Source organism: Trichosurus vulpecula, chromosome 4 (assembly GCF_011100635.1).
Source record: "Trichosurus vulpecula isolate mTriVul1 chromosome 4, mTriVul1.pri, whole genome shotgun sequence".
NCBI lineage: Eukaryota > Metazoa > Chordata > Mammalia > Diprotodontia > Phalangeridae > Trichosurus > Trichosurus vulpecula.
In genome coordinates this window covers 78025995-78049459 of record NC_050576.1, presented here as the reverse complement: position 1 = coordinate 78049459, position 23465 = coordinate 78025995, and the positions used below count along the sequence as shown (strand labels likewise).

At 42.4% G+C, this 23465-nt stretch overlaps 1 protein-coding gene and 1 long non-coding RNA gene across 5 annotated transcripts in view; one reads left to right on the top strand and one right to left on the bottom strand.

The window, feature by feature from the left end:
• The window catches only part of LOC118848545, a 34109-nt gene extending 23816 nt beyond the window's left edge, over window positions 1–10293 (top strand). For 2 of the 3 annotated variants that reach the window (XR_005010258.1, XR_005010257.1), the window contains 2 exons: window positions 7487–7596; window positions 10165–10293. This is a non-coding gene — a long non-coding RNA (uncharacterized LOC118848545). Of the gene's footprint in view, window positions 1–4214; window positions 4502–7486; window positions 7597–10164 lie in introns of those variants that run through there. The other variant, XR_005010259.1, reaches the window with a different exon arrangement.
• NPL (N-acetylneuraminate pyruvate lyase) overlaps window positions 1–23110 on the bottom strand; it is a 52686-nt gene extending 29576 nt beyond the window's left edge. The window contains exons 1-4 of one of the 2 annotated variants that reach the window (XM_036757471.1): window positions 23008–23023; window positions 22716–22758; window positions 11567–11641; window positions 1526–1599 (exon numbers count right to left, since the gene is read on the bottom strand). In XM_036757471.1, coding sequence (XP_036613366.1) covers window positions 1526–1599; window positions 11567–11634 — 142 coding nt within the window. In that variant the 5' untranslated portion in view covers window positions 11635–11641; window positions 22716–22758; window positions 23008–23023. Of the gene's footprint in view, window positions 1–1525; window positions 1600–11566; window positions 11642–22715; window positions 22759–23007 lie in introns of both variants that reach the window. The other variant, XM_036757470.1, reaches the window with a different exon arrangement.
• Window positions 23111–23465: the final 355 nt, after the last annotated feature.

The following is a 23465-nucleotide window of genomic DNA, read 5'->3' as shown; positions in this document are numbered from 1 at the left end:
CCAAACACAACACACAAGAGACTGAGTCAGAGAAACCAGGAAGCTCTATATCATCTTCCAGCCAATGCAGGTGAAAACATACAGGGTTTAACCAGCTCCCCCCAAATAACTAAAAAGTTCAAATAGGAGAGTGTTTGTAAAGTTCTTTGAAAGCCTTAAAAGTATCATATAGATGTCAGCTTCTATTATTGTACGTAAAATATAGGGCTGGGATAGGGTGACCTGAGTCCGTGCCCCTAGACACTACGACGATACCCTAAGCAGACAGAGTTGATGAGAATCTTGATATCTGCCACAGAGGGAAGATCTATCATCTTTCACGGACAGCTGTAGTAGGACAATAGTATAACTCACATTTCTCTATAATTCATGAGTAGCCATCAAGGGCCATGGGAGAAAGAAGCTAATGACAATGGGAAATGTCCACTGTAGCTGTCCCTATAATGTAGTCTTGGAGAGCCTTCCAAACAGGCAGGGCTAAGTAAGAGACTTCTTTTTTTTTTCCAAGAGGGCACAGACACTCAAAGTATCCTCTATTTTAGGAAGAAGGATAGGATGTATGTATCCACCCTCTATGGCTAGGGTTTGGGGTTAAATCATTGAGGATCCTTTATACTTTGGGGGATGTGGCCCATTAACCGAAGTTTTGAGATATCCTGATTAAGCCCTTGGGATTATCCTATCTCTAGGGGGCTCCAGGGCATGATTCAGTGATATGTCCTCCTGCCTGGATTCCTAGAGAACCACCACCAAGAATAAAATGCAAGAAGGAACCAGAGAGCATACAAAATCAGAGCCCATTTGGGGAAGAAATGAATACTGAGAAGCTAGATGGTGTTTTCCATGATCAGGCTCCAAACCCTACAGGTGCAGTGGCTCACCTGCTCTTGCCTTGAGGGCTTTGGGGCCAGAATTGTGCAGTTCCCTTGTCTACCCTGATCAAATGAATCACTTCAGCTTGTGCGCTATGTAGTCATATCTTTTATTGTACAAACAATCTGAAAGATGGTGCCAGGAAGTGAAGTTGAGTCTGTCCATCAACAAGTATTTATTAAGCACCTAGTCTATGTCAAGTACCATGCTAAGCACCAAGGATATAAAGAAAGGTAAAAGACGGTCCCTGCTCTCAGGGGGTTCATAATCTAATACAGAAGAGAGCATTGCCTGAAATGGCAGGAAAACTGGCTCGAGATCTTCTATTAAATAATTATGTCAACTTGGGCAAGTCAGCTCCTCTAGGGTTCATTTCCTCTTTGGTAAAATGATGGGGGCTGGGAGAGGAAGTATGAAGGTAACAGATAGGAGAGCTGGACTTGATGTCGGGAAACCATGAGTTCAAGTCCTGATTCTAACATACGTTGGCTGTGTGACTGGCACCCTGCAGAAAAGGTGGTAGCTATGTTCGTAAAGGGAGTACCCCTGTATCAATGAAATCAAAGTAAGTTCCCTCAAAATGAGGCGGTCTGGATTAGGCAATCTCTAAGATCCGGATCCCATCCAACATTGTGATTCGAAGATGACTTACCAAAAATGTTTTTCACGCCCTGCTCATTTACAAGATAGTCCACATACTGGCCAATGACGGAGAAGTTAATTTCCCTGAAAAACAAGGGGAAAACAAGGTTCACATGTAAATATTACGTGATGTCAATTTCTAGGCCTAGATGGTTTTCCATTCTAAAAGTCTTGAGTCATAAGACTATAAGTTGTAGAGAAGGTACCAACTTGCACTGGTGGAGGGAGTCTTAACCTGGGAGTTCCCTATACCAGAGAAATCGAAGACCAGTCCCTGTGCCTCTCTAGTAATTGAACTTAATTACTTGCCTTGACTTAGCCAGTAATAATGTCGGTAGCATTGAAAAGTTTGTCTGGCCTTCCCTTGCCTCCCTCCATCCTTTGGCAGTGAAGTCTGTGGTTTTAAATGCAAATACCCGAAGGAGATTTTATCTTAATTCATACTAAAATGCAACTGACAAACCTAAGCCTATGGGCTTTGGACCTTTAGGACAATATGGAGTAATTTAAGTAACATTTAAATAATATTGAATAAATTTTAAGTATTTTAAGTGTGGGGCAAGTTTTTTTTTTTAATTTGCATCCTGATGTGATTTCATCAGAAGGTATCATTTTTGAAAAATGAAATTAAGGATTAATAACTTCAAATTCAGGAACATTTTTAATTTGGTAGTCCCTGTAACCTTCTGGATTGCAAGTTAATTTTGTCATTCCCCACTTTGACAATGATCAAAGGACCTGTGAAAGATCAATCAACACAGCAGCAAAAGGATTGAGTTTAAATAGCTATTTGTAGCCAAAAGAATTCTGTATTTTGAGGCAGGGGACCTGGGTTCAAATCCTGACTTTTACTTGCTGCTTTGTGGAAGTCACTTCAGCCCCGAGCTTTGGTTCTGTCACCTGTAAAATGAGAGGGTTGGACCAGGTCACCTCTAACGTTCCGCCCAGTTCTAAATCTATGACCCTGAGATCTCTTTGGCTAATTGCCTAAAGATGCTAAGTTTACATATCTTCCTCCTGCAGAACGAATGAACATTCAAGAATTGTGGTTTCTGGATGTTCCTGGTTCCAAGGAAATGGCAAGGATGGCCCATTAGGAGTCTTAAAAACAAAAAAAGCCTGGAAGATGAGAAAGGGAAACTGATTCGCTTTGAAACCTTGAATGGATTCCTGTCTTCTTAACAAAAGGAAAGAACTGTACTTTTAGACAATTCAGAAAAATTTGGGTGCTATAAAAAAGTTTACGCCTAAACCTCTTTCAGATGACATCTTAAAATAATTGCCATAAAGCTCCTTCTCATATGTTTCTAGCTCTGAAACTGTTCAAATCATCCGTTTATCGTCTGTGTGACCTCTGGAAAGTCACTTCATCTTGTTTGGCCTTAGTTCCTTCATCTGTAAAATGTAAAATGGGTTAGACTACATGACCTTGAGGGTCCCTTCCAGCTCTCAAACTATGACCTTGTGATCCCATGATGCACTTTTGTGCTAGAGGAGCTTTGGAAACACCAGTCTCACCATTTAAAGCTTTTGAGCCTCTTCACTATTGATGGCTGCAGCTGCAGTTGAAGCTGATCTTTATTTCCTTCAACTTCATCTTTAAAAAACATTTATTAAGCACCTATTATATGCCGAGGGGGCAGCTAGGCGGTACAGTAGATCGAGCACCAGGCCTGGAGCCAGGAAGATCTGGGTTCAAATATGGCCTCAGACTGGCTGTGTGACCCTGAGCAAGTCACTTAATGCTGTTCGCCTCAGTTTCCTCTTCTGTAAAGTGAGCTAGGGAAGGAAATGGCAAACCAGTCCAGTATCTTTGCCAAGAAAACCTCAAATGGGGTTGCAAAGTTGGACACAATAGAACTACAACACATGGGCTGAGCTCTCTGCTCAGCATGGGGGAAAGATAGAAAGTTTGAACAAGATTAGTAATTTGAGAAGGTAGGATACGAAGATGTACCAGAAGCTTTCATACAACAGAATCCCTCACTCTTAAAAAAAAACCACAACGGTTCTGAAATCTTACAACAGCTTTATGCAGTATGTGAGACAAGAAGGTGAAAAGAAAACCATATGCATGTGGAGCTTGGGTTAACTTTTTTGCAAGGATCCAAGTTGATACTGGCAAGAATACAAAGTACTAGCTCACGGCCATTTACCTTTGTCTTCCAAGGCCAAAGATTCCTAGATGAGAGATTTCCAGCCCCATTAATCTTCTTGCCACCTAAACTCTCTGGGTTCCAGGGAAGGCCTTTACATCAGGGAAAATAATGGCAGCAAAGAGAAGGCACCGGGCAACCACAAGCACTGTCACAGGTTTAGAGCTAGAAGGGATCGCAGGCATTCTTAACCTGAGTTTAAAAAAATATTATTTTGCTAACTGTATTTTAATATAATTGGTTTAATTTGTAGTCCTATGTGTTTTAAAACATTTTTCTGAGAAGGGTATCCCTAGGCCTCACTAGACCACCTAAGGGGTCCATGGTACAAAAAAGCTTAAGAATCCCTGGCCTGTCTCTCTCTTCTTCTCCAGGTTGCATTCCTTACTTTCCCAGACTTTTTCTACAATACTTCTAAGCTAGGTACCTTAAGTACTTCTTTCAATCTCCCTCTTCTCCTCCTTTTCTGCTTCCTTTTCTGTTTTCCCCTATCAGAATGTAGGCTCCTTGAAGGCAGGGGCTGTCTAAATGCTTTTATTTGTATTCCTTGAGCTTATTATAGTACCTGACACAAAGTAGGTGCTTAATAAATGCTTGTTGAGCATCCCTCATTATATTTGCCTTTGTTTCCCACTGCTCTAGGGCCTTGTTCCTGATTGACAGCCCATTAATCAGTCTAGGCAACATATTTTTTTTTCCTTTTGTCTGGATGGACATGAAACCCAATACCCAAAGGAGTGACTATCATTAAAATTTCCACTATAATTAAGAGGTGCCAAGAAACCTACCTGCCATTCATACCAGAGAGACTGCCAGCAATTCTTTCATAGGTAGGGCTGATTGAGCCATGTTCTTTGCACATAATGAATGACCAAACAAACAATGAGCATTTATTAGATACTGATTATGTGCCAGGCACTGCGTTAAGTGCTGGGGATACAAAAAAAAAAAAAAAGCAAAAACATCCCTGTCCTCATGGAACTGACAATCTAATGGAGGGAGACAGCACATATATAAACTGACACATTCCAGATAAATAGACAGCAGATACAAAAAACCCTTAGATGGGAAGGCTCTAGTAGTTAGGGGACCAGGAAAGGCTTCCTGCAGATGGTAGAATTGGTGCTGAGTCTTGAAGGAAGCTAGAGAAACAAAGAAGTGGAGGTGAGGAGAGTCCAACCCTGGTATTCAAGAAGTCAGCTGCTCAAGTTTTTGAGTAAACTTCAGGCTCCACGGGTCAATAGTAACCCTGGAGCCACAAACTGTAATCTTACGACAAATCTGAGAGGTGCAATGTAGAGGACTATCCAAGTACAGTTCCATTGTACTATTCCCCGATCAGATCCCATCTAGGGTAGGGTGTTCCACTTAGAACATTACCTAGCACATAATGCCCACAATGAACATTTGTTGATCAATGAGATCATGGTGCTGCATAATTGGAAGGGTAGTGACAAACTCATACAGACACAGACGTGTGTGTATGTGCACACCCATGTATGCATGTAATGTGCTCACTAGAGGATGAAAAGCTCATCTCGTGAGTGATTTACTTTCTCCCTAGCCCTACTACAGTGTTGGGGCTTTCCTTACTCATGACTATAAAGCAGTTCCCCCGGACGGCACATAGGATTAAGGGGGTAAGAGACTCGGAGATCTGTGCAAAGCTTTAGATTTGTGAGATCAGTCTCCCCAGAGAACGTAAACCAATGTCCTTTCATGCCTCTTAATAGTTTGGAGGAAATTTTGCCTTTTCCAAAGATGTACAGAAATAGTCACTAGAATGGAATAGAAGTCAGTGCAGCTGTCTGGCTATTTCATTCTTTAGATAGAGATGGAAACAGTGTTTTCAGTTGTAGCATTATATTGATCTGCTGGAGGATTATGTTTTCTCCCCATCAATTAATTAACCAATGAGCTTTTGTTAAGCACCTGCTGTGTGCCAGGAACTGTGCTGGGTACTGGGGATACAAAACCAAAGATGAAACTGGCCATCGTTGTTATCAAGGGAAACAAAGCGGGCATCTATAAGTAAATACATATATGCAAAGTAAATACAAAACCCCTTTTCATTCAAAACCCCTAATTCTGAAACCTTTATCCAACCTCCACAAATCACCTGTGCCAAATTTTCATTGTCCTGTCCAACCTTCCCAGCCACCAAGACGTGAAGCCCAATGGTTAGGAATCATAGGATCACAGTCTTGGACAGGAAGGGACTGTAGGGGTCATCTAGTTCATCCTCTACATTTTATCAATAAGGAAATAGAGGCCCAGAGAGATTCTGAGACTTGTTCAAGGTTCCAGAGATGGTGAGAGAGGCAGGGTTTGAACCCCCCAATTCTCTGGCTTGAGATTTACTATACCACATTGCTTCTCTAAACAATGAGATGGTTTGGCTGAGGACCTTGGGACTTTACTCTGACGCTGAGGCAAGTCTGGAGGTTATCAAAAGAGGCAACCTGATCCTCCAGTGCTTCTTCCTGTCTCCGTCTGTAGGCTGCAGCCTCCTCACACTCTGCCACTAGCCCTGGCACTGGGGAGAAAGCTTGGAAGGTACCTCAGAAGGGCAATGGCTCAGGATCAAGTTCCTAGGCTTACTTGCTTGTGCCCTGCGACTATTAATTAGACACCAGGCTGCATTTGACAAGTCTCTATGGCCTGGGTTTTTGATGATCTGTTGCTTAAAACCAGTCAGCCTGGCTCAGTCCCTGCTCTCTGATCTCTAGTCTTCTGGTCTAGGTTCCTAATCCAAGATCCATAAACTCCCATCTTAGACCCCTTGCTTATCTTAATCATTAATAAAAGGATCAAATGAATAAATACATGTAAAGTGTTTTATAAACTTTATAGCACCACATAAATGACTTCCTGCCTTTGCAGCCTTGAGTTTGAACCCTGACTCTGCCAGTCAAAATTTATTAAGCACAAATGATTAAGCAGTTTTTTTTATTAAGAACCTACTATGGGCCAGGTACTGCGCTAAGTACTGGGGATGAAAAGAGATTAAATTGGAACTAGCCAATTCATCCTGTATCTAGAGGAAGGACGGTACTGTCTCCTCTCCTCTAAAATGATCACCAATCTTCCAATTTTAAGTCTTATAATGCTGTATATGTGACCTCTCTGAACTTGAACTCTGGCCTACTTGATTGAGAGTGCTTGTTTAATGCATGAGTTGGTCCCTTCCTGGCTCTCCTGCATCCTATTCCCAGTGAAGCCCCAGTGAGTCACCTCCTGCTCATCTATCAGCAACCTCAGCAGCCATCCAGAGCTAGCTTTGTCAGCCTCTGCAGGGAGTCACGTGGTTTGGATGTACTAGGAACCAACTCTGTGCCCCATCCTGCTCCCCTTCAGACCAAAAGCTCCCCTTGCCAATGTGCCCAGAGCTATTGTGTTTGGTTACATTCTTGGGTGACTTCTTTGATCTTTCATTCTCCAGCTGAATGCATATAGAAAACCCAACCCCCTTTAAAGGTACCTTTCTCCCTAGGAGAACAAAGGACTTGGTGAATCTGACCTGATTCACTGTCCCTATCATCCCCACTTCAGCGTGTGTATACTGGAGCCAGCCCAGACTCTACGTCTCCTGAATCCCAGCCTAGACTCCTTTCTCTTTAAGCCACAAGGGGCCTAGGATTGTTTTAAAGGTGGTTTCTCAGAGAAAAACCCTCTTGTTCGTGGTCCTTTATCCTGGCCTTGTGGCTAATCTTTGGGTAAAAATGACAAGAAAAGACTTAGGCTCCACATTTGAGAATTAATAGGACATGTTCTGTTAATTGGCACAAATATTTAAAAATCTGCTTCTTTTCTAGGTTGTGCTTTTAAACAACACTTTCAGTACCTAAAAGCAGCTGAAATATGCATCTGTCTGCCAAAACCTCAACTCTACAGCCAACACAAAGCCACCTCCACAAAGGAGCAAGTAAGACCCTGAGCGCCAGAAGTAGAAAATGTCCTGTTCCAGGGCGGGAGGTCATTCATTTCTCTGACAACTGGGTTATAAAGTTATGTAACATGCAGCAGGGCAGGAAGGGCTCCATCTCCACAGAGTTTATGAGCACCAGGCTATTTGGCATCCATAAACATGACAGAGCTTCTCACTAAAAGCAAAGGGCAACAAGGGAAGGAAAGTGGGGAAGGAGAGGGGGCTTTCAGGCGACCCTGAACATCTAGCCCACTTCATGAAAGGGGCAGCAGTGATTAGTTCAGACTATTCCCTCACTGAGAGCCTTCAGCATTACTAACCACACTTTTCTAAGCAAACAGCTGATCACAAAATTGGGCACAGGATTGGAGGGGACCTAATCTAGCTTCCCTCCAGAAATAGGGACAGGATGAATCAGTGGTGGAAAGGAAGGGAGAAAGGATAGAATGGAGAGGGCAGAGCTGAGCTCTGGGTATTGGGCAAAAGGAAATGAACTCATGGGAGAAAAAGTTATTTTTAGGGTGTTTGGTTGGTTGCTGCTATTTATCCTTCATTCTCAAAGAAGGGACCGTGACGTCAGGAAGGTGATGTATGACACACAAGTGAACTGGATTGAAGTGAAGGAGGGTATGCAAAGTCACCTGCATCACTTTCTCCTCTGGAGCCTTCTGGGTCCAGGGGCCAGATATAGATCAGGACAACTGGAGGTAGCCTAGGATGCAGTGGGAGACCTTGGCCTTGTCAAGCTAAGGTCTTTCCCAGGTCTGTGACTATTGTTGGACATATGATGCGGAAGAACACACTAACATTCTCAATAGGCCTAAAGATAAATAAAATTTAAAAAAAAATTAAAGCTGTTTCCAGGCTAAAAGGAGGCCAGTTTAAAAAGGTTAAAGTAACATCCACCAGATGCAGCTCTTCAGCTTGAAAAAGCATCTCCCATAACAGGATGTAAAAACTGTAAATTCTTACAGTCACATGTTTTCTATCTTATCTGCCCAACCAAGGCCTAAACACATTGAGAAATAGGTGATTTCAGGCTTTATCCATATAACTCACGGGAAGGGTGGAGAAGTGGGCAAGTTTGGTATTAACCAGCTGTAGACACAGAAATACCACATCCTCAGCAAGAATTCTGTTTTCACTTGGTGCCTGTTCAACAGCATGTTCACTTTTTAGTATTCTAGATACTTGAACTGAGGCAAGTCACACTGCCTTTATGGGCAACTCATAGGAGGTGGCTAGAATAGATGGCCCCTAAGGTCTACTGTTATTCTGTGACTCTAGTGAGCCTTCAAAGGGCATCCCCAGAGGCCCTGGGGTAAGATCTGAGCTACACAGATAAACAGAACTGACTTCATGGGACCAATTTCTAAACAGAACAGTAGAAACACAGAAATTAGAGCTGGGAGGGACTTCCAGAGATTATCTAGTTCAATGCCTTTATTTGACAAATAGGGAAAAAGACCAAGAGATTAAGGAACCTGCCAAAGATCCCTGGCTCTGTTAAACTGGAGAGCTAAGCTTAGAACTTAGGTCTCCTAACTCCCCATCTATCCTCCCAGGACACTACGCTGTTCTCAGAGGTTACTAGGAGGCGTCTGATTTTATGCAGTCTAATTTAATTCACTAGCGCTTCTTAAGCATAACCTTAATTAGTGCTGAGGGTACAAAGCCAACAACAAAGCTGGGGGATGCAGAGGAAATAAATGTAATAGTCCCTGACCTAAAGGAATGTTTACATTTTATTGGGGGATGCAGAGGGATATGGAAGCGCTAGCTTGAACCATCTTGGGAGCCAAGTATTACATTTTGAGTGTGAGCATTTATACCTCCGAAACTGGCAATTACTATAAATGTGGGGCGAATTGTTTTGCTGATTGTAGACCATAGAAAATGACGGATTAGATGTTAATAATGGAGATTAAATTTAAAGTATTTTTTTGAGAGTCAGTTGTTAAACATTTACCAGCAGATACATATATTAATGTCTACACTGGCTTTAGTCAGATGAATCATACGACAGCTTCATTGAATGATCAACAATAAACCATTAGTACATTCCAAAATGTCAATCCATATATACAACATTAGATAATTTTGCTAATATAGGAGGAATTAACAGCTGGTGTAGTGATCACTCAGCTGTTAGTTTTGTTATTGCCAAAAAAATGTGAGTTTAATTCAACAAACATTATTAATCAATAACAAACATAATAAATTGATTTTAATTGTATTATTTAGTCACAACTGAAGGGATTCCTCTAACTCATCCCTTTGGCTCCCTTGCTTGCCATTCTCTTCCTCCCTCAGAGAAAGAACATTATTTGGTATGCTGAACTTGGGAGTCAGGATGGCCTGGGTTTAAATTCAGTCTCTCATTATTTATTTTCCTCGAATAATTCCAAATTGGGGTCTACCATGGATACACTGATACATAGCTCCTGCCTTTGATATTTATTAGCTGTGTGACCATTATCAAATGAGATATTTAAAAGATACTTAGCAAAGTGTCTGGCACATGGTAGGCACTTAATAAATGCTTGTTTCTTTCCTTCTTTCCAGGGCAGATCACCTAACCTCTCTGAGCCTCACTTTCTTCATCTGCTAAAATGGAGACGATGATATTTGAAGTCCCTACGTAACAGACTGTCAGATTTCACATTATAAATAAAGTACCTTACAAACATTAAAGTGTTATTTAAACTTTTTTGTTGTTGTCTTCAATTGCAGAATGATCTAAGGATACCGGATTTGGGATCAGAGGATCTGGTTTTAAAGCCTGGCTGTACAATACAAGACCTAAGGAAGAGCCTGTATATATTCCTCTGGGTCAAGCTTTGAGATAACACTTCTGTAAACTGGGTCTTGGGCCAAGGGTTGGGTAGGAGACTTTGGGATGGGATATTATATTTTTTGGTCTAGATTAGTGATTTAGACAATAGAAAAGATAATAGCTAGGGATACTCTAAGGCAATCTCTCACCATCTATATCCAATCTGTTTCCAAGTCCTGCTGATTTCACCTCTGCAATCTCTTTCCAATATTCCCTTTCTCTCCTTTGAGACTACTAGTTCAGGCCCCCATCACATCACCCCTTGATTACTGCAATAGCCTGCTGGTGGGTCTGCCTGCCTCAAGTCTCTCCTCACTCCGATCCAGCCTCCATTCAGCCACTAAAGTGGTTTTTCCTAAAATGAAGGTCTGACCATGTCATCCCTCCAACTCCAGCGGTTCCCTGTTGCCTACAGGATCAACTGCAAAATCATCTGTTTGGCGTCAAAGCCCTTCATAACCTATCTCCTCCTAGTTTTCCAGGCTTCTTACACTTTATTCGGGGCAGGTACACTTCATTCCAGTGACACTGGCTGTTCCTTGAACAAGACACTGCACCTTGTGACTCCTGGCTTTTCCTCTGGCTGCCCCCCATGCCCGGAAAGCTCTCCTCCTCCTGGTCTCTGCCTTCAGGCTTCCTTCAGGTCTCAGCTAAAATCCTACCTTCTCCAGGAAGCCTTTTCCAATCCCTCTTTTTTTTTGAGATTTTTTTATTTTTAGTTTACAACACTTGATTCTACATAATTTTGAGTTCCAGATTTTCTTCTCCCCCTTCCCCCACCCCCTCCCCATGAAGGCATGGAATCCGATATATCTTCTACATATAAGTTTGCATTGAACTTATTTACACAATAGTCAAGTTGTAAAGAAGAATTATGACCAATCCCTCGTAATCCTAGTGCCTTCCCTCCATTAATTATTTCCTATTTATCTTGTATATAACTTTCGTTTGTACATAGTTGTTTGCCCCACCCCCACCCCCATTAGACCATGAGCTCCTTGAAGGCAGGGACTGCCTTTTGCCTCCTTTTGTATCCTCAATACTTGGCACATAGTAGGCACTTAATAAATGTTGACTGACATACCCATGAGGCTATAAAGACAACCTTTTATATCCCAAAGTAATATTTACCCAGTCTCAGTCATAGGTGTGACAGTGGCAGCAACCAGACCTTGAAGCTTCTTCTTGGGGAGGGCCATTGCACTGCTGGAAGAAGTCAGAAAAACACGCAGCTTAGATCTTCTCCTCCTTTAGGGAGCTCCCATTAATGACAAAACTCATAGGCAAAGTCCACTCCCAGGAGACTGGGGGAGTGCCTTTCGGTCAAGGTAATTAACACGGACAATGGGTGAGAAAAAATAGTCTAAGATCCAGGAGAAGGTGCCTGGGCTCCAAGAACACACACACAGACTAAGGGGTGGGTGGGTGGGTCCTGGAAAAAGTCTTACCAGAAGGCCTCTCTCCATCTGCATGAATAATCATGTAGCTATCTAAAAAGGATATCCTTTCTCACTCTCTCTCTTTTTGGGGAAAACATTATCAAATTATGAACCTCACTTAGGATTTAAGGTGGGAATTCCTACGAATTGTAGTGGAATTCCTCAACCTAGGGAGCCAAAGATCCTGTTAGAGATTAATTCCTCCTACCTGGAGATCAGTAGATCAAGAGGCCCGGCAAGAAGATAAAAGGTTTAATTGGTATCAGCTGGTGGGCAGATGACTAGAAACTGGGAAGAACAGAGGGTTATATATGCAAGGTTTTTTTTTTTTTTTTTTTTTTTTTTTTACAGAGCTTTAGGGGAGGTAGCTAAAGGAACCTATCAGGTAAGGCTCCTCTGTTGCTTTTCTGATTGGGGAGGTAGAGTAATAGGGACACCATATGTCAGGTGATTTTTTTTTTTGCCTGCGGGTGGGGAGAATGTCTTAAGTTTAGGGTTGTATCTTGTTAATCTTGTTGCCCAGGATTGGGTTTATTCTTGTAGAGATGTTTCTCAGCAGTTAATCACCCCAAACTATTTTGCTGGGGACAAGGCCTCCAAGATAGTGACCAAAAGTCTCCTTTAAGACAGGCTCAGAAAAGAATGGACTAAGACCTGTTTTTACACAACCCGGCAGGTTCTATTTCTTTGACCTCTAATGCTGCTTTTTCTGGGGAGATGTGTCCCCCACCAAACTCACAGGACACAGTTCTAACCATTTCCTCCACAAAATTACCAAGTCCAAACTCCTATCTAAGACACAAAACACCTTCAGCTCTCTGGCATCAGCCCGCACCACGGTGTTTTTTGTCAGGATGGAATGGTTGGAGATGTCATTGTGTGTCATCGGGGGGAAAGAAAATTATAGGCTTCCCTACCTGGTTGCTGTCTACTTTGATGGGTGTGAGATGGAAACAGAACTTGTGGAGGAGAAATCTAATATTCTTTTAAAATATTTTAAAAACAATCAATTGATAGCTTCTGTTTTCACAGGGTGTTCCTTTAGTCTGGACACAGGCAATTGACAGCAATGTGGAGTTACTGCATCGAGTTCATGTGAATCTTGCAAAACGCATCGACCTTTGCATCACAAATGAATTGAAGATGTTATTTGTTAATATTCCAATTAAATAAAATGTTGAAAATTTCATTCATTTCATTTCTTGAAAATATGCATTTTTGTCTATGTCTCCAGACTTTAGGAACACCCTGTATATTTCTCAATGTATCCCTTTCCTCTTTTTCCCTCCCAGAGAGTTGTCCTTTCTCACAGATAAAAAAAGAAAAGGGAGGAAAAAGTTAAGCAAAACCAACCAACACACCAAAGAAGTTTGACACTGCATGCATTGTGTGTGTGTGTGTGTGTGTGTGTGTGTGTGTACACAGTCATACAGTTATAACCTCATTTCAAGTGGAGAGAAGTTACCAGTGTGGAATCACAGCAGCCTGATTCACTGGAAAAGAAACTTGCTGGGTTCAAGGTCAGATGACGTGTGTTCCAATCCAAGCTTTGACACCTCAGGCACCTCTATGGGCCTGTCTCTTCTGTGAGATGAGGAGGTTGTATAGAAGGCTTCTGGGGTCTCTTCTAGCTCTAAATTTACCAGCTGGTTCCATCATAAAGCTGGAGGAAGGTACAGCTTCAGAAGAAGCTGGAAGGGAACTCAGAGGCCTTAATCTCATTTAGGATGGAATCCCTTCTATAGCCCTAACAGATGGCCTTTTCAGCCTCAATCCGAATACCTCCCAGGTCACTACTTAAAGGCATCATGTTCTACAATCTCTTGGAAGTCTCCTATCTAAGAACAGAGGCAACATGACCTCCCTTATTTGGGGGTCAAACTGGCCTTACTGTATTGGATAGAGTATGACTGTCTGCTAAGTACTACTGTGGTGACTCATGGTGGTGTGGACGTGACCATTGGAGGGTCCAGTGGAGCACAGGCTTTAGCCCAGTCTAACCACGATGTTGTTCAGTTGTTTCAGATGTAACTTTTCATGACCCCATTTGGCAAAGATACTGGAAAGGCCTATGGAAGCATATTAAAACCTTTTTTAGTTAAAATGAAAATATTAAGAAATAATTATTTTTCCAGCCTAAAGTCCATTCTCGACTTCTCATTGTTCGGTCACGTCCAATTCTTCCTGACCCCAAACAGTGTCTTAAAGTTGAGTTGTCTGACTCTTTATGACCCCTTTTGGGGTTTTCTTGGCAAAGATACTGGAGTGGTTTGCCTTTTCCTTCTTTCGCTCATTTCACAGATGAGGAAACTGAGGCACATAGGGTTAAGTGACTTGCTTAGGGTTACACAGACAGTAAGTATCTGAGGCTAGATTTGAACGGGGGAAGAGGAGTTTTTCTGACTCCAGGCCCAGAACTCTATCTACTGTGCCACCTAGCTGCCCTCTAAGATGTAATGGCTTTAAATAAGTGTCCAGTAGTAGAATGTGGGTCTGTGGTTCAAGCATCAGTTTAGCTCAAGTCTCAAAGGCTGGCTCATCACCAAGTTGGCTTCGGGGTGAAAAAAGTTTTAGACCCTGCAACTCTGAAAGACCGTCTAGAGTCCATCGACCCATACGGGGCTGAGACCCACAGTTTAAGAAGCAATGAAGGGGTCTTGAATGGAAAAAGTTTAAGAAGTCCCAAGGAGCTAGGTGGCAAAGCTGATAGTGTTGGACTTGGGAGTCAGGAAGACCTGAGTATAAATCCAGCCTCGGTCAGTTACTAGCTGTGTGACCTTGGACAAGTCACTTGATCTCTCTCAGCCTCTGTTTTCTCCTCTATAAAATGGGGATAAAAATAGAACCTACATCGTAGGATTTGTTGGGAGGGTCCAATGAGATAAAATATGGAAAGAACTTTATAAATCTAAAGCTGTACATAAATGCTATTATTATCTACTAAATTAAGAAGGGACTATAGTCTATCACTGGGGTGAGCCCACATTGATGAAATTATATGTCCTTGAAATATTGAGTTCTGCTGGAATATGTGCCATGGTGTGCTTTTTAGATTATCTAACACATTCATTGGGAAAAAAGAAGAACAAGAGAAAAAAATAAAAATAAAATATTCACTTAATAAAAAATAAGAAGTTGCATAAACAACAGGAAATGAACCCAAGTGAGCCAATTTCATAGCCTCAAGTCATGGGATGACAATGCAATATGTGCCAAGTGACTTAACAAAAAATAAAACAAAATCTGTTAACATTTGGCAGAAATTAAAAAATAACATTAAACTTTCTGAAAATAAAGGAATACCTGTTTAAGGGAACTACTTGTAATTCTACCAACAAATCAAACAGGTGGTCAAAGGTTAAGTAGTCTCCTAGACATGCAGTTAAAAGGCTATGGGACCCATTTGAAAATAGCGAAATTTCTTCCTGGCTGAGTTATTTAACTTGCCAATTTCTCCTTTTTGTAACTTTACCTAAAAATTTTAAAATAAATGAAGCCTAGGTTAAATATTTATTACAGTTACAGCTTTACCTTTGTGTACAATTTAAATTGAGAAACACATTAGCCAACATTGAGGGCTCTGAAACTTATTTTTGCTATGCCCCATTTAAAAGCTATCAAGTTATCTTAGAAAGCCACAGGTGACCAAAAGGCCAAATTCCTTTCATTATAGATTATCCTGACGATAGAGCAAGCAAAAAAAAAAGTGATTTAAATTCACAGGAAAAAAGAAAATATAAAAATTTCCTCTGGCCTGGAACAGTCTTCGTCTACATATTCTAATCTTATTTCTCTTCAAGTCTAGCTTAAGTCCTGCTTTCTTCATGAAGTCTTTCATATACACTCTAGCTTTGGCTTCATACAGTGCTTACAATCTGTACCTTGGGGCCATCTCCAGTCATTCTGATCTATATCTGGCCAATGGACCCAGATGGCTCCAGAGGAGAAAGTGAGGTGGGTGAATTTGCGCAGCCCTGCCTCACTTAAATCCAATTTGTACATCATGGCATTACCTCCCTGATTTCATGATTCTCTTCAAGAACGAAAGACAAACAACAACTTGTCAGTAGTTCAAGCTGCACCACTGGGGACCCAACTGACCAGTTGCAGTTGGGCAACTCAGCTCCTTCCTCTCCTCTCCCTTCCCTTCTTCCTTTCCCCTCTGTCCACATGGGGTATCATGCCCTTACCTAAGGGTGCTCTGCCCAAAGGCATGTAAATTTTGATTGCTGTAACCTACCTAGATATCTTGGGGTTTACTGGCTAGACTTCTTTCCTAAAGACTATGCCTTCAACCTATGACTCTCATTGATTGGCCAACCATAGGTCCCACTTAGCGTTTGGTGTTTGGGCTGAGATGGCCCAAAGTGAAAGTAGGTAAGAAACCCTGAGGGTCTTCCCCTCCCAGACTGATTTTTTTTGTTTGTTTGTTTGGTTAGACAAAAGGGGCCATTCGTTGACTCATTTCTTAACCAGCCTTAATCACTGGATGGGCATTGCTTCAGTCAAAGTGAGAACTCGGAAAGACCTTAGCTTAAAAAGGCTGAGGTTCCTACTGCATCGGGGCTCATATCCACTGGACCCAGGTGGCTGTGGAGAGAGGCTGGCGACCTTGCACAACCGGTCTCACTTAAATCCAATCAATTTTCATCATCTTGCTGATGTCATGGTCCTCTTCGAGAATGAAGGACAAAAAACAACAATCTTCACCATCCATTCTAGCACTATTTCATGTGTTCATTTTATCTCCCCAACTACATAAGATTTCTGAGGGTAGGGAATATATCTTATTTTTTCTTTTTCTGAGGGATTATGGCACAGAGAAAAGTGTTGGGCAGGTGGTAAGCATCCATTAAATTTGCTTGCTCATTGAAAAGTCACAGAATCACAGAATTTCAGAATCAGAAGTCATTTCAGAGGCCATTTTGTCCAAAACACAACTTAGTCCCTACTACAACACACTCAACAAGTTGTCTTCTGGTAGTCACCTCCCACGGAAGCTTGTTCCACTCCTGGACAGCTCCAATTATGGGGTATCCTGATGTCAGATCTAAATCGCCTTTGTAATTTCTACCCTGCCACTCCTCTTCTGTCCTCTGGATCTAAGCAGAACTAAGTCAAAACCCTCTGTCACATGACAGCCTTTCAATTCCTGGAGGGTAGGGATCACATCCCTTTTGAGTCTTCTCTTCAGAGTAACTGTCCCCAGTTATTTCAGCTGATCCTCATATGCCAGGGATGCAAAGCTCCTCACTATTCTTAACCCTGAATATTCCCTAGGTACCCATCTCTCCCTCTGCACAGAGATCATTTATTCACTATCAAGGGATACAAACTGAAATCTAGTTCAAATCTTGCCTGCAGGTTTGCTGTTTCACATGGCAGAGAAGGGGATCCATCATAGTCACAAAATGAACAAAGTCTATTTTTTTTCTTTTGCTATTTTGAACAAAGTGAAATTTTACATTTCGCATCATGGACTGGCTCTTGGATCAAAATTACTCTAACAGAAAGTGAAAAATAAAGAATATTATTTAGATCCTTGAAATACTCAAGTATGTGGAAACATAAGCTACATGTCACATAACAGACTTTTTTTTTCAAAATTTAAATGTTCGCATATTAAAAAAAAAGGCAAGGTACACAAAATATAAGCAATGAACCCAAGTGACTATTTGCATTTGCCATTTGACTTTTAGATAAAGGTATGATACTTCAGAATATCTTACCCTGATATACAAAGTCTCTACTTTGTGTCAAAATCGGTCAAATTGTTCTCTACTTTAATGCTCAAGGTGAATTTTTAATGCAACTGCTGAAAGATGTAAAGAAATTGCCTCAGGACTCGAGACCTCATTGCATAGAAAAGAATATTAGGAGACACCATCAGAAGGTTAAAGTAAATTGAGATTCCATGACTAACTCAGTTACAGAACTGGAGAATCTTAGAGCTGTTGGGCAGGAAATTCAGAGGTGATCATGGGAGGATTTCTCCACCCAGCCCCCTTAAATTTAAAGGCAAAGAAACACAGGCCCAGATATCATTTGCTCAGAATCATACAACTAGTTAGTGGCACAGCTGTAACTAGAACTCAAGCATCCTTCTCTCCTTAGTCTTTCTACTATACCGAGTTCATGTATCTCAATTTTATGGAATTACAGCTACCTGAACCAAGCTGAACTCTAGACCCTGCCTGGTGCTCAGGAATGACTGAGGCACCGTGTATAACAAATTTAAAGTTAATCCTCAAAGCTGCTTAACTATTCCCACAATCTCCATCAAACCTCCAGAGATAGCAGCAAGTGATGAAGCTCAGGTTTCGTCTTATCAACCTCTTTCTCTCCCACTAGAAGAGGTTCATAACGAACAGCGAGATCTCAACTGACTCGGCAGGAAGGAGGAACAATCTCTGTTACATTTAGGCTCAGGAAGCTGGCCCAAATTCAAACTAGTAAGCATTTCTGAGTTCTCCTGTTAAGGATTGGTGTTTTTCAGAGAGAACTCGATTTTGTGAACAGCAGCAGAAGAGAGGAAATAACAGACCTCAGCGGCAGCCCCCATGGTCTCTTAGCAGGTTTACGGACAGTTCAGATGAGATCCTGTGACTGACCCTGTCTAAAAGCACCAAGTCTCAAGAAGAAAAAAGAATGGAGGCTGGTAAATGGTGGGTGGAGCAGGTCAAGCCAAAGAGGAAGAAACAAACCAAAAAAAAAAAAAAACCCAAAAACTTTTTGAGCATTCCCAAGCTCTGAAGAAGTTTTTGAATGGAGCCTTCATGATAACTGAGATTTATATAGTGGTTTACACAATTAATCTCACTGGAGTCTCACACCAACCTTGTGAGGTAGGGACTATGGGCTTTATTCCCATTTTACAGAAGGGGAAACTAAGGTGCAGTTTTAGAGGCAGGATTTAAACCCAGGTCTTTCTTTCTAAGCCCAGTTTCTCTCCCTCTCCCTCTCTCTCTCTCTCTCTCTCTCTCTCTCTCTCTCCCTCCTTTCCTTCCCTCCCTCTCCCTCTCCCTGCCCCTCTCCTCTATCATCCCACCAAATTGCTGCAGCCTTGAAAAACAGGAAGAGAAATGTGAAAGGAAAAGAAAACTTTATAAGAAAATGCTTTCCTCTATTTTCTCTTTAAAAGATTTTCCTACCCCTCACCCCTTCTCCCCTTCCATCCTCAGTTTGGGAAGGACGACTCAAACGTCTAAGGTAAAGCACCCATGTGTTTCCACTCAGTCTTTATTCACAACATCTTTGTGAAGGAAGGACAAATTTTATCTCTCTTTTTATAGATAAGGAGGCTGAGCATCAGAGAGGTGGCTTTACCTGAGGTTCTTTACCTAACTGACAGGAAGAGTTGGGACTCAAATTCAGCTCTTCTGATTTCAAATTCAGTGGCCTGAGTCATCTCTTGAGCAGCTATCTCTTTCAAATGGGAGACAAAACTGAATCTCTGTTCCCAGAAAACAATGCTATTTTCACAAGAAAAGGAAGAAAAATCCAGCGCTTTCTTTGCTTGTAGACTTCCTCTTGTTCACTTTTGGTCTAGAAGATGATGGATCTATTCCAGTCTTCATGACTAGAATGGGAAGTAGTAAGGACACAGGAAATAGCTGTATAGATAGTCCTACAAGATATACAGATTCAGCAGTCCAATAGATATCAGAAGCTTATTGCCCAAGTTTCTCAAAAGGCTTTGGACAGTGAATATTCAAAGGTTTCCTCGGAGTTGGAAAGAATTAGAAGGCTGGTTCTTTTTGGCTCTTTGATATGCAGAACCCCACAAATTACAAACGTCCTTTAAAATTTTTCCCTTGGCTTTGACCTTAAGCCTACAGATTTGTATGCCACCAAATGGATAGGGATCAATGTATAAAAGTATACGTTTTGCTCTTAATTTTTACCCTTATGCTGAGACATCATTTTTTTTTCAAAGAAGCTCATCCTGTTGTCTTTTCTAAACCTCAGAGCAACAAAGACTCAGAATGTTACAGTTTGAAGGGGCCTGGAGGGTCACCTAGCGACCCTCATTTTAGAGGCTTAGGGAGTTAAAGGGATAGTCTACCATCAGGAAGCTGGTTAGTGGCAGAGTCCAGACTAGAACCCAGGTATGTCCTCATCCTCATCCTTAGTCAATTGCTCTTTCCAGTACATCAAATTAGCGCAGCCTAATGAGTGATGGAAAAACACAGTTCCCTCTTCTCCCTATGGCAATTACCACTCTCACTTCTTTGAAACTTCCCATGAAATCTCCCACCACCCTGTGATTTCTTTGCTGGTTGTCAGGTAACAAATCCTCTTCAAAGCCCCAGAATGTGACACTTGTTATTCATAACAAAAGCTAGCATTTACAGGACTGCAAAGCGGCACGCAAATATCTCATTCTATCCTCACTAAACCCTGGGAGGGAGGAGCTATTATTATCAATATTTCACAAATGAGGAAACTTGAGCTGAGAGGTGGGAAAGTGACTTACCCAGGGTCACCCAGCTAATACATGTTGGAGGCTAGAGGGCTTCCCATTTCTAGGTCCAGGGAGGACTCTATCCACTGAGCCACCTAGCTGCCTCGGTTTTGTTTAAATCACATAAGCAAAATCATTTTGGGGAATCTTCAATAATTTTAAGAGTATAAAAGGGCTCTGAACAAAAAAGTTTGAGAGCCTCTGGCCAAGATGAGCTCTTTCCAGCTCTGATAGTCTATGAATCCTGGAGGATGCTACTGAAGGTCAGGTTGCGATCGGAATAATAAGGGGTCAGGGTGTGATTATGGCTAACGTTTCTAGTGGCAAGTGTTGAGTATGTATACACCCACGGTGAAGCGCTTACAGGGAATGTCTGCCACTGAAAAGTCTTTTGGGGCAGGTGACCGTAGAGGAAAAAAAAATTAACAATATCCTATCTCTGCATTTTAGGTACAAGTCTGCCAGAAACCATCTTTATTAATTTATCATTTTTTTTCTAAAACTATGCAATTTTTTTTTTAGTGCAGAGGGAGGAATGGGAGAATCCCCCTATGTCCTCTGCCATAACTCCCCAACTTATAAGACATTTTAAAGTAACATTTACAAGAGTCTTGGAGGAGGAAAACTTTACAATATGATAAAATATTGTAAGGTAAAAATTAATATTTTGCTTTAGCAACCTAGAACAATATTCCCTTAACTTTCGGGCATGCCCTTGAGGAATCAATTTCCTAAAACCATTTAATCTTTCTCCGATCTCTCCCCAAAAGGGTTAATTAACTCAGGTGGTCACAGGTGACCTCACAGAGAACTCATCAAAGAGATCTCCATCTTCAGAACAAACCCCTAATTTCATCAGGAAATATGGCTGCAGTTGGGTCATTACTCCCTTGGGACAGGGTTGGGGAAAAGCAAAGCACTTAAATAGGCTATAGGCATTTCCCTTTTAAAGCTGGTTACCCCCTTAATCCATATATATATATATATACATATATATATACATACACACACACACACACATATATATATACACATATATATGTATATATATATAAACAAGATGAAATTTTATAAGGATAAATACACATGAAGATTTAGCTTTTACTCTTCACCTTTGGCACACTTTCTTAAAAGAAAGGAGTTCTAAGAGAAGAGGGAAAAAGATTTTAGAGGAAGGTATTATTTCCTAATAATAACATCTAGCCTTTATATAGCACCAGGTACTGTGCGAAACATTCTACAGACATCCCATTTGATCCTTATAACAACCTGGTAGGAGCTATCATTAACATGAGTTTACAGTGGAGGAAACTGGAACAGAGGTGAAGTGACTTCCAAAGTCACACAGCTAATATCTGAGGCTAGAGTTGAACTCAGGTCTTCCTGACTCCAGGTCAAGCTCTCTTTCTAACGGCACCAGTGATAAAGCTTCTTTCCTTCAGATAAATCTGGAACGGGAGGCTGGGTGGTCCAGCTGATAAAGTGCCAGACCTGGAGTCAGGAAGACCTCAGTTCAAATCTGGCCTCACACATTTACCAGCTGTGTGACCCTGAGCATGTCACTTACCTCTGTTTTACCTCAGTTTCCTCATCTGTAAAATGAGCTGGAGAAGGAATTGGTAAAACCACTCCAGTATCTTTGCCAAGAAAACACCAAATAGGGTCACGAAAAGTTGGGCATGACTGAACAAGAAGTCTGGGATGGACTTTAGGCTCGGGAAATACTTATTTCTTAATATTTTCATTTGAACTAAAAAAGGTTTTAATATATTTAAGCAGCAAGCCTTTCCCTGTCTTCCTGGTTTAATTTCCACGCTAACAGATTTAAAGGTAGATGCCTCTCCAGCAGATAGTTCTAGAGGAGCGTGCGTGTCCACCCCCAGCTGGGATCATAAAATTAAGAGTTTGAACGGAGAGGTCATCCAATCATCTAAGTTCACATAAGAGGAAACTGGCCTAAACTGACTACCCTGTTCAGAACAGGAGGCGTGTAAACTTTAGGGCTGTGCTGCAATGTAGGTAATTCAAATCCAGCCTCAGACACTTCCAAGCTGGGTGACCCTGGCCAAGTCACTTAACCCTGTTTGCCTCAGTTTCCTCATCTGTAAATGAGCCGGAGAAGGAGATTGCAAACACTCCTGTATCTCTGGCCAGAAAACCCCAAATGGGGTCAGGGAGAGTCAGACACCACGCGACTTTAGGATGCTGTGTTGGGTACCCAGCTAGTAAGTATCAGAGAGATGTGTAAAACACAGGGTGCCCTCAAGGAGCTTACAGCACGCTTTGAGAGACAAAACAAGAGACGGGCTCATTTTACGGATTGGGAAACTGAGGTCCAGAGACCAAAGAGGGCATCTATGCAGTGTCAGCCACTTACACAGCAGCGTTCAGCGAAGGCTCGTTCCCAGAGGTAAAGATGCCTGGGGACCAAAGGAGTCGGGATTCGAACCCAGGTCCTCTGACATCACCACCTCCCCCACCCCCCGCACGCTTTCTGCACACAGCCAGACGCCAGGGACCCATGGCACCCACCCACCCACCCGCCTCCCCTGCTGCTCTGGCCGGGTCCGTGCCGGGACCCCGAGAAAGCCCCCGCCCCCGCCCCGCCAGCCCTCCGTCTGCCTCTGTCAGTCCAACGGTGGCGCTGCCGTCTATCTGCTCGTGCTCACCCGCGCTGGTGGACGAAGCTCGTCTCCCGTGGCCGCCTCAGCTCTGCTCCCCGCAGCCGGGTCGGGAGCTACAACGTGAACTTGGCCAGCCCAGGAGGGACTCATTCAATCCACCAGTGCTCGCGCGCTCGCGCGCTCCCGGGCTCGCGCATCGCCCTCCAGCTGCCTCTCCCTCCCCTCCCCGCCCCAGGCGCGCGCGCGCGATCACGCGATCACGGCCGCATGGAACGCTGGGAATTGTAGTTCCCGTTTCCCCTCCTTCCCTCAGAGCCGCTAACTGCTGCGTAGGGCCTGCTAGGTCGTCGCGCGGAGGGACCAGAGTGGCGTGGTATTCAGCCCGGGGACTTAAAACGAACTCATTCCTCCAGGTCCCCCATATATTAAACCCAGAGGTTATATTACAATCTACGCATGTCTTCCACCCCAGCAGAGAACTAGAAGCCCTGCGGCAGTGGCGG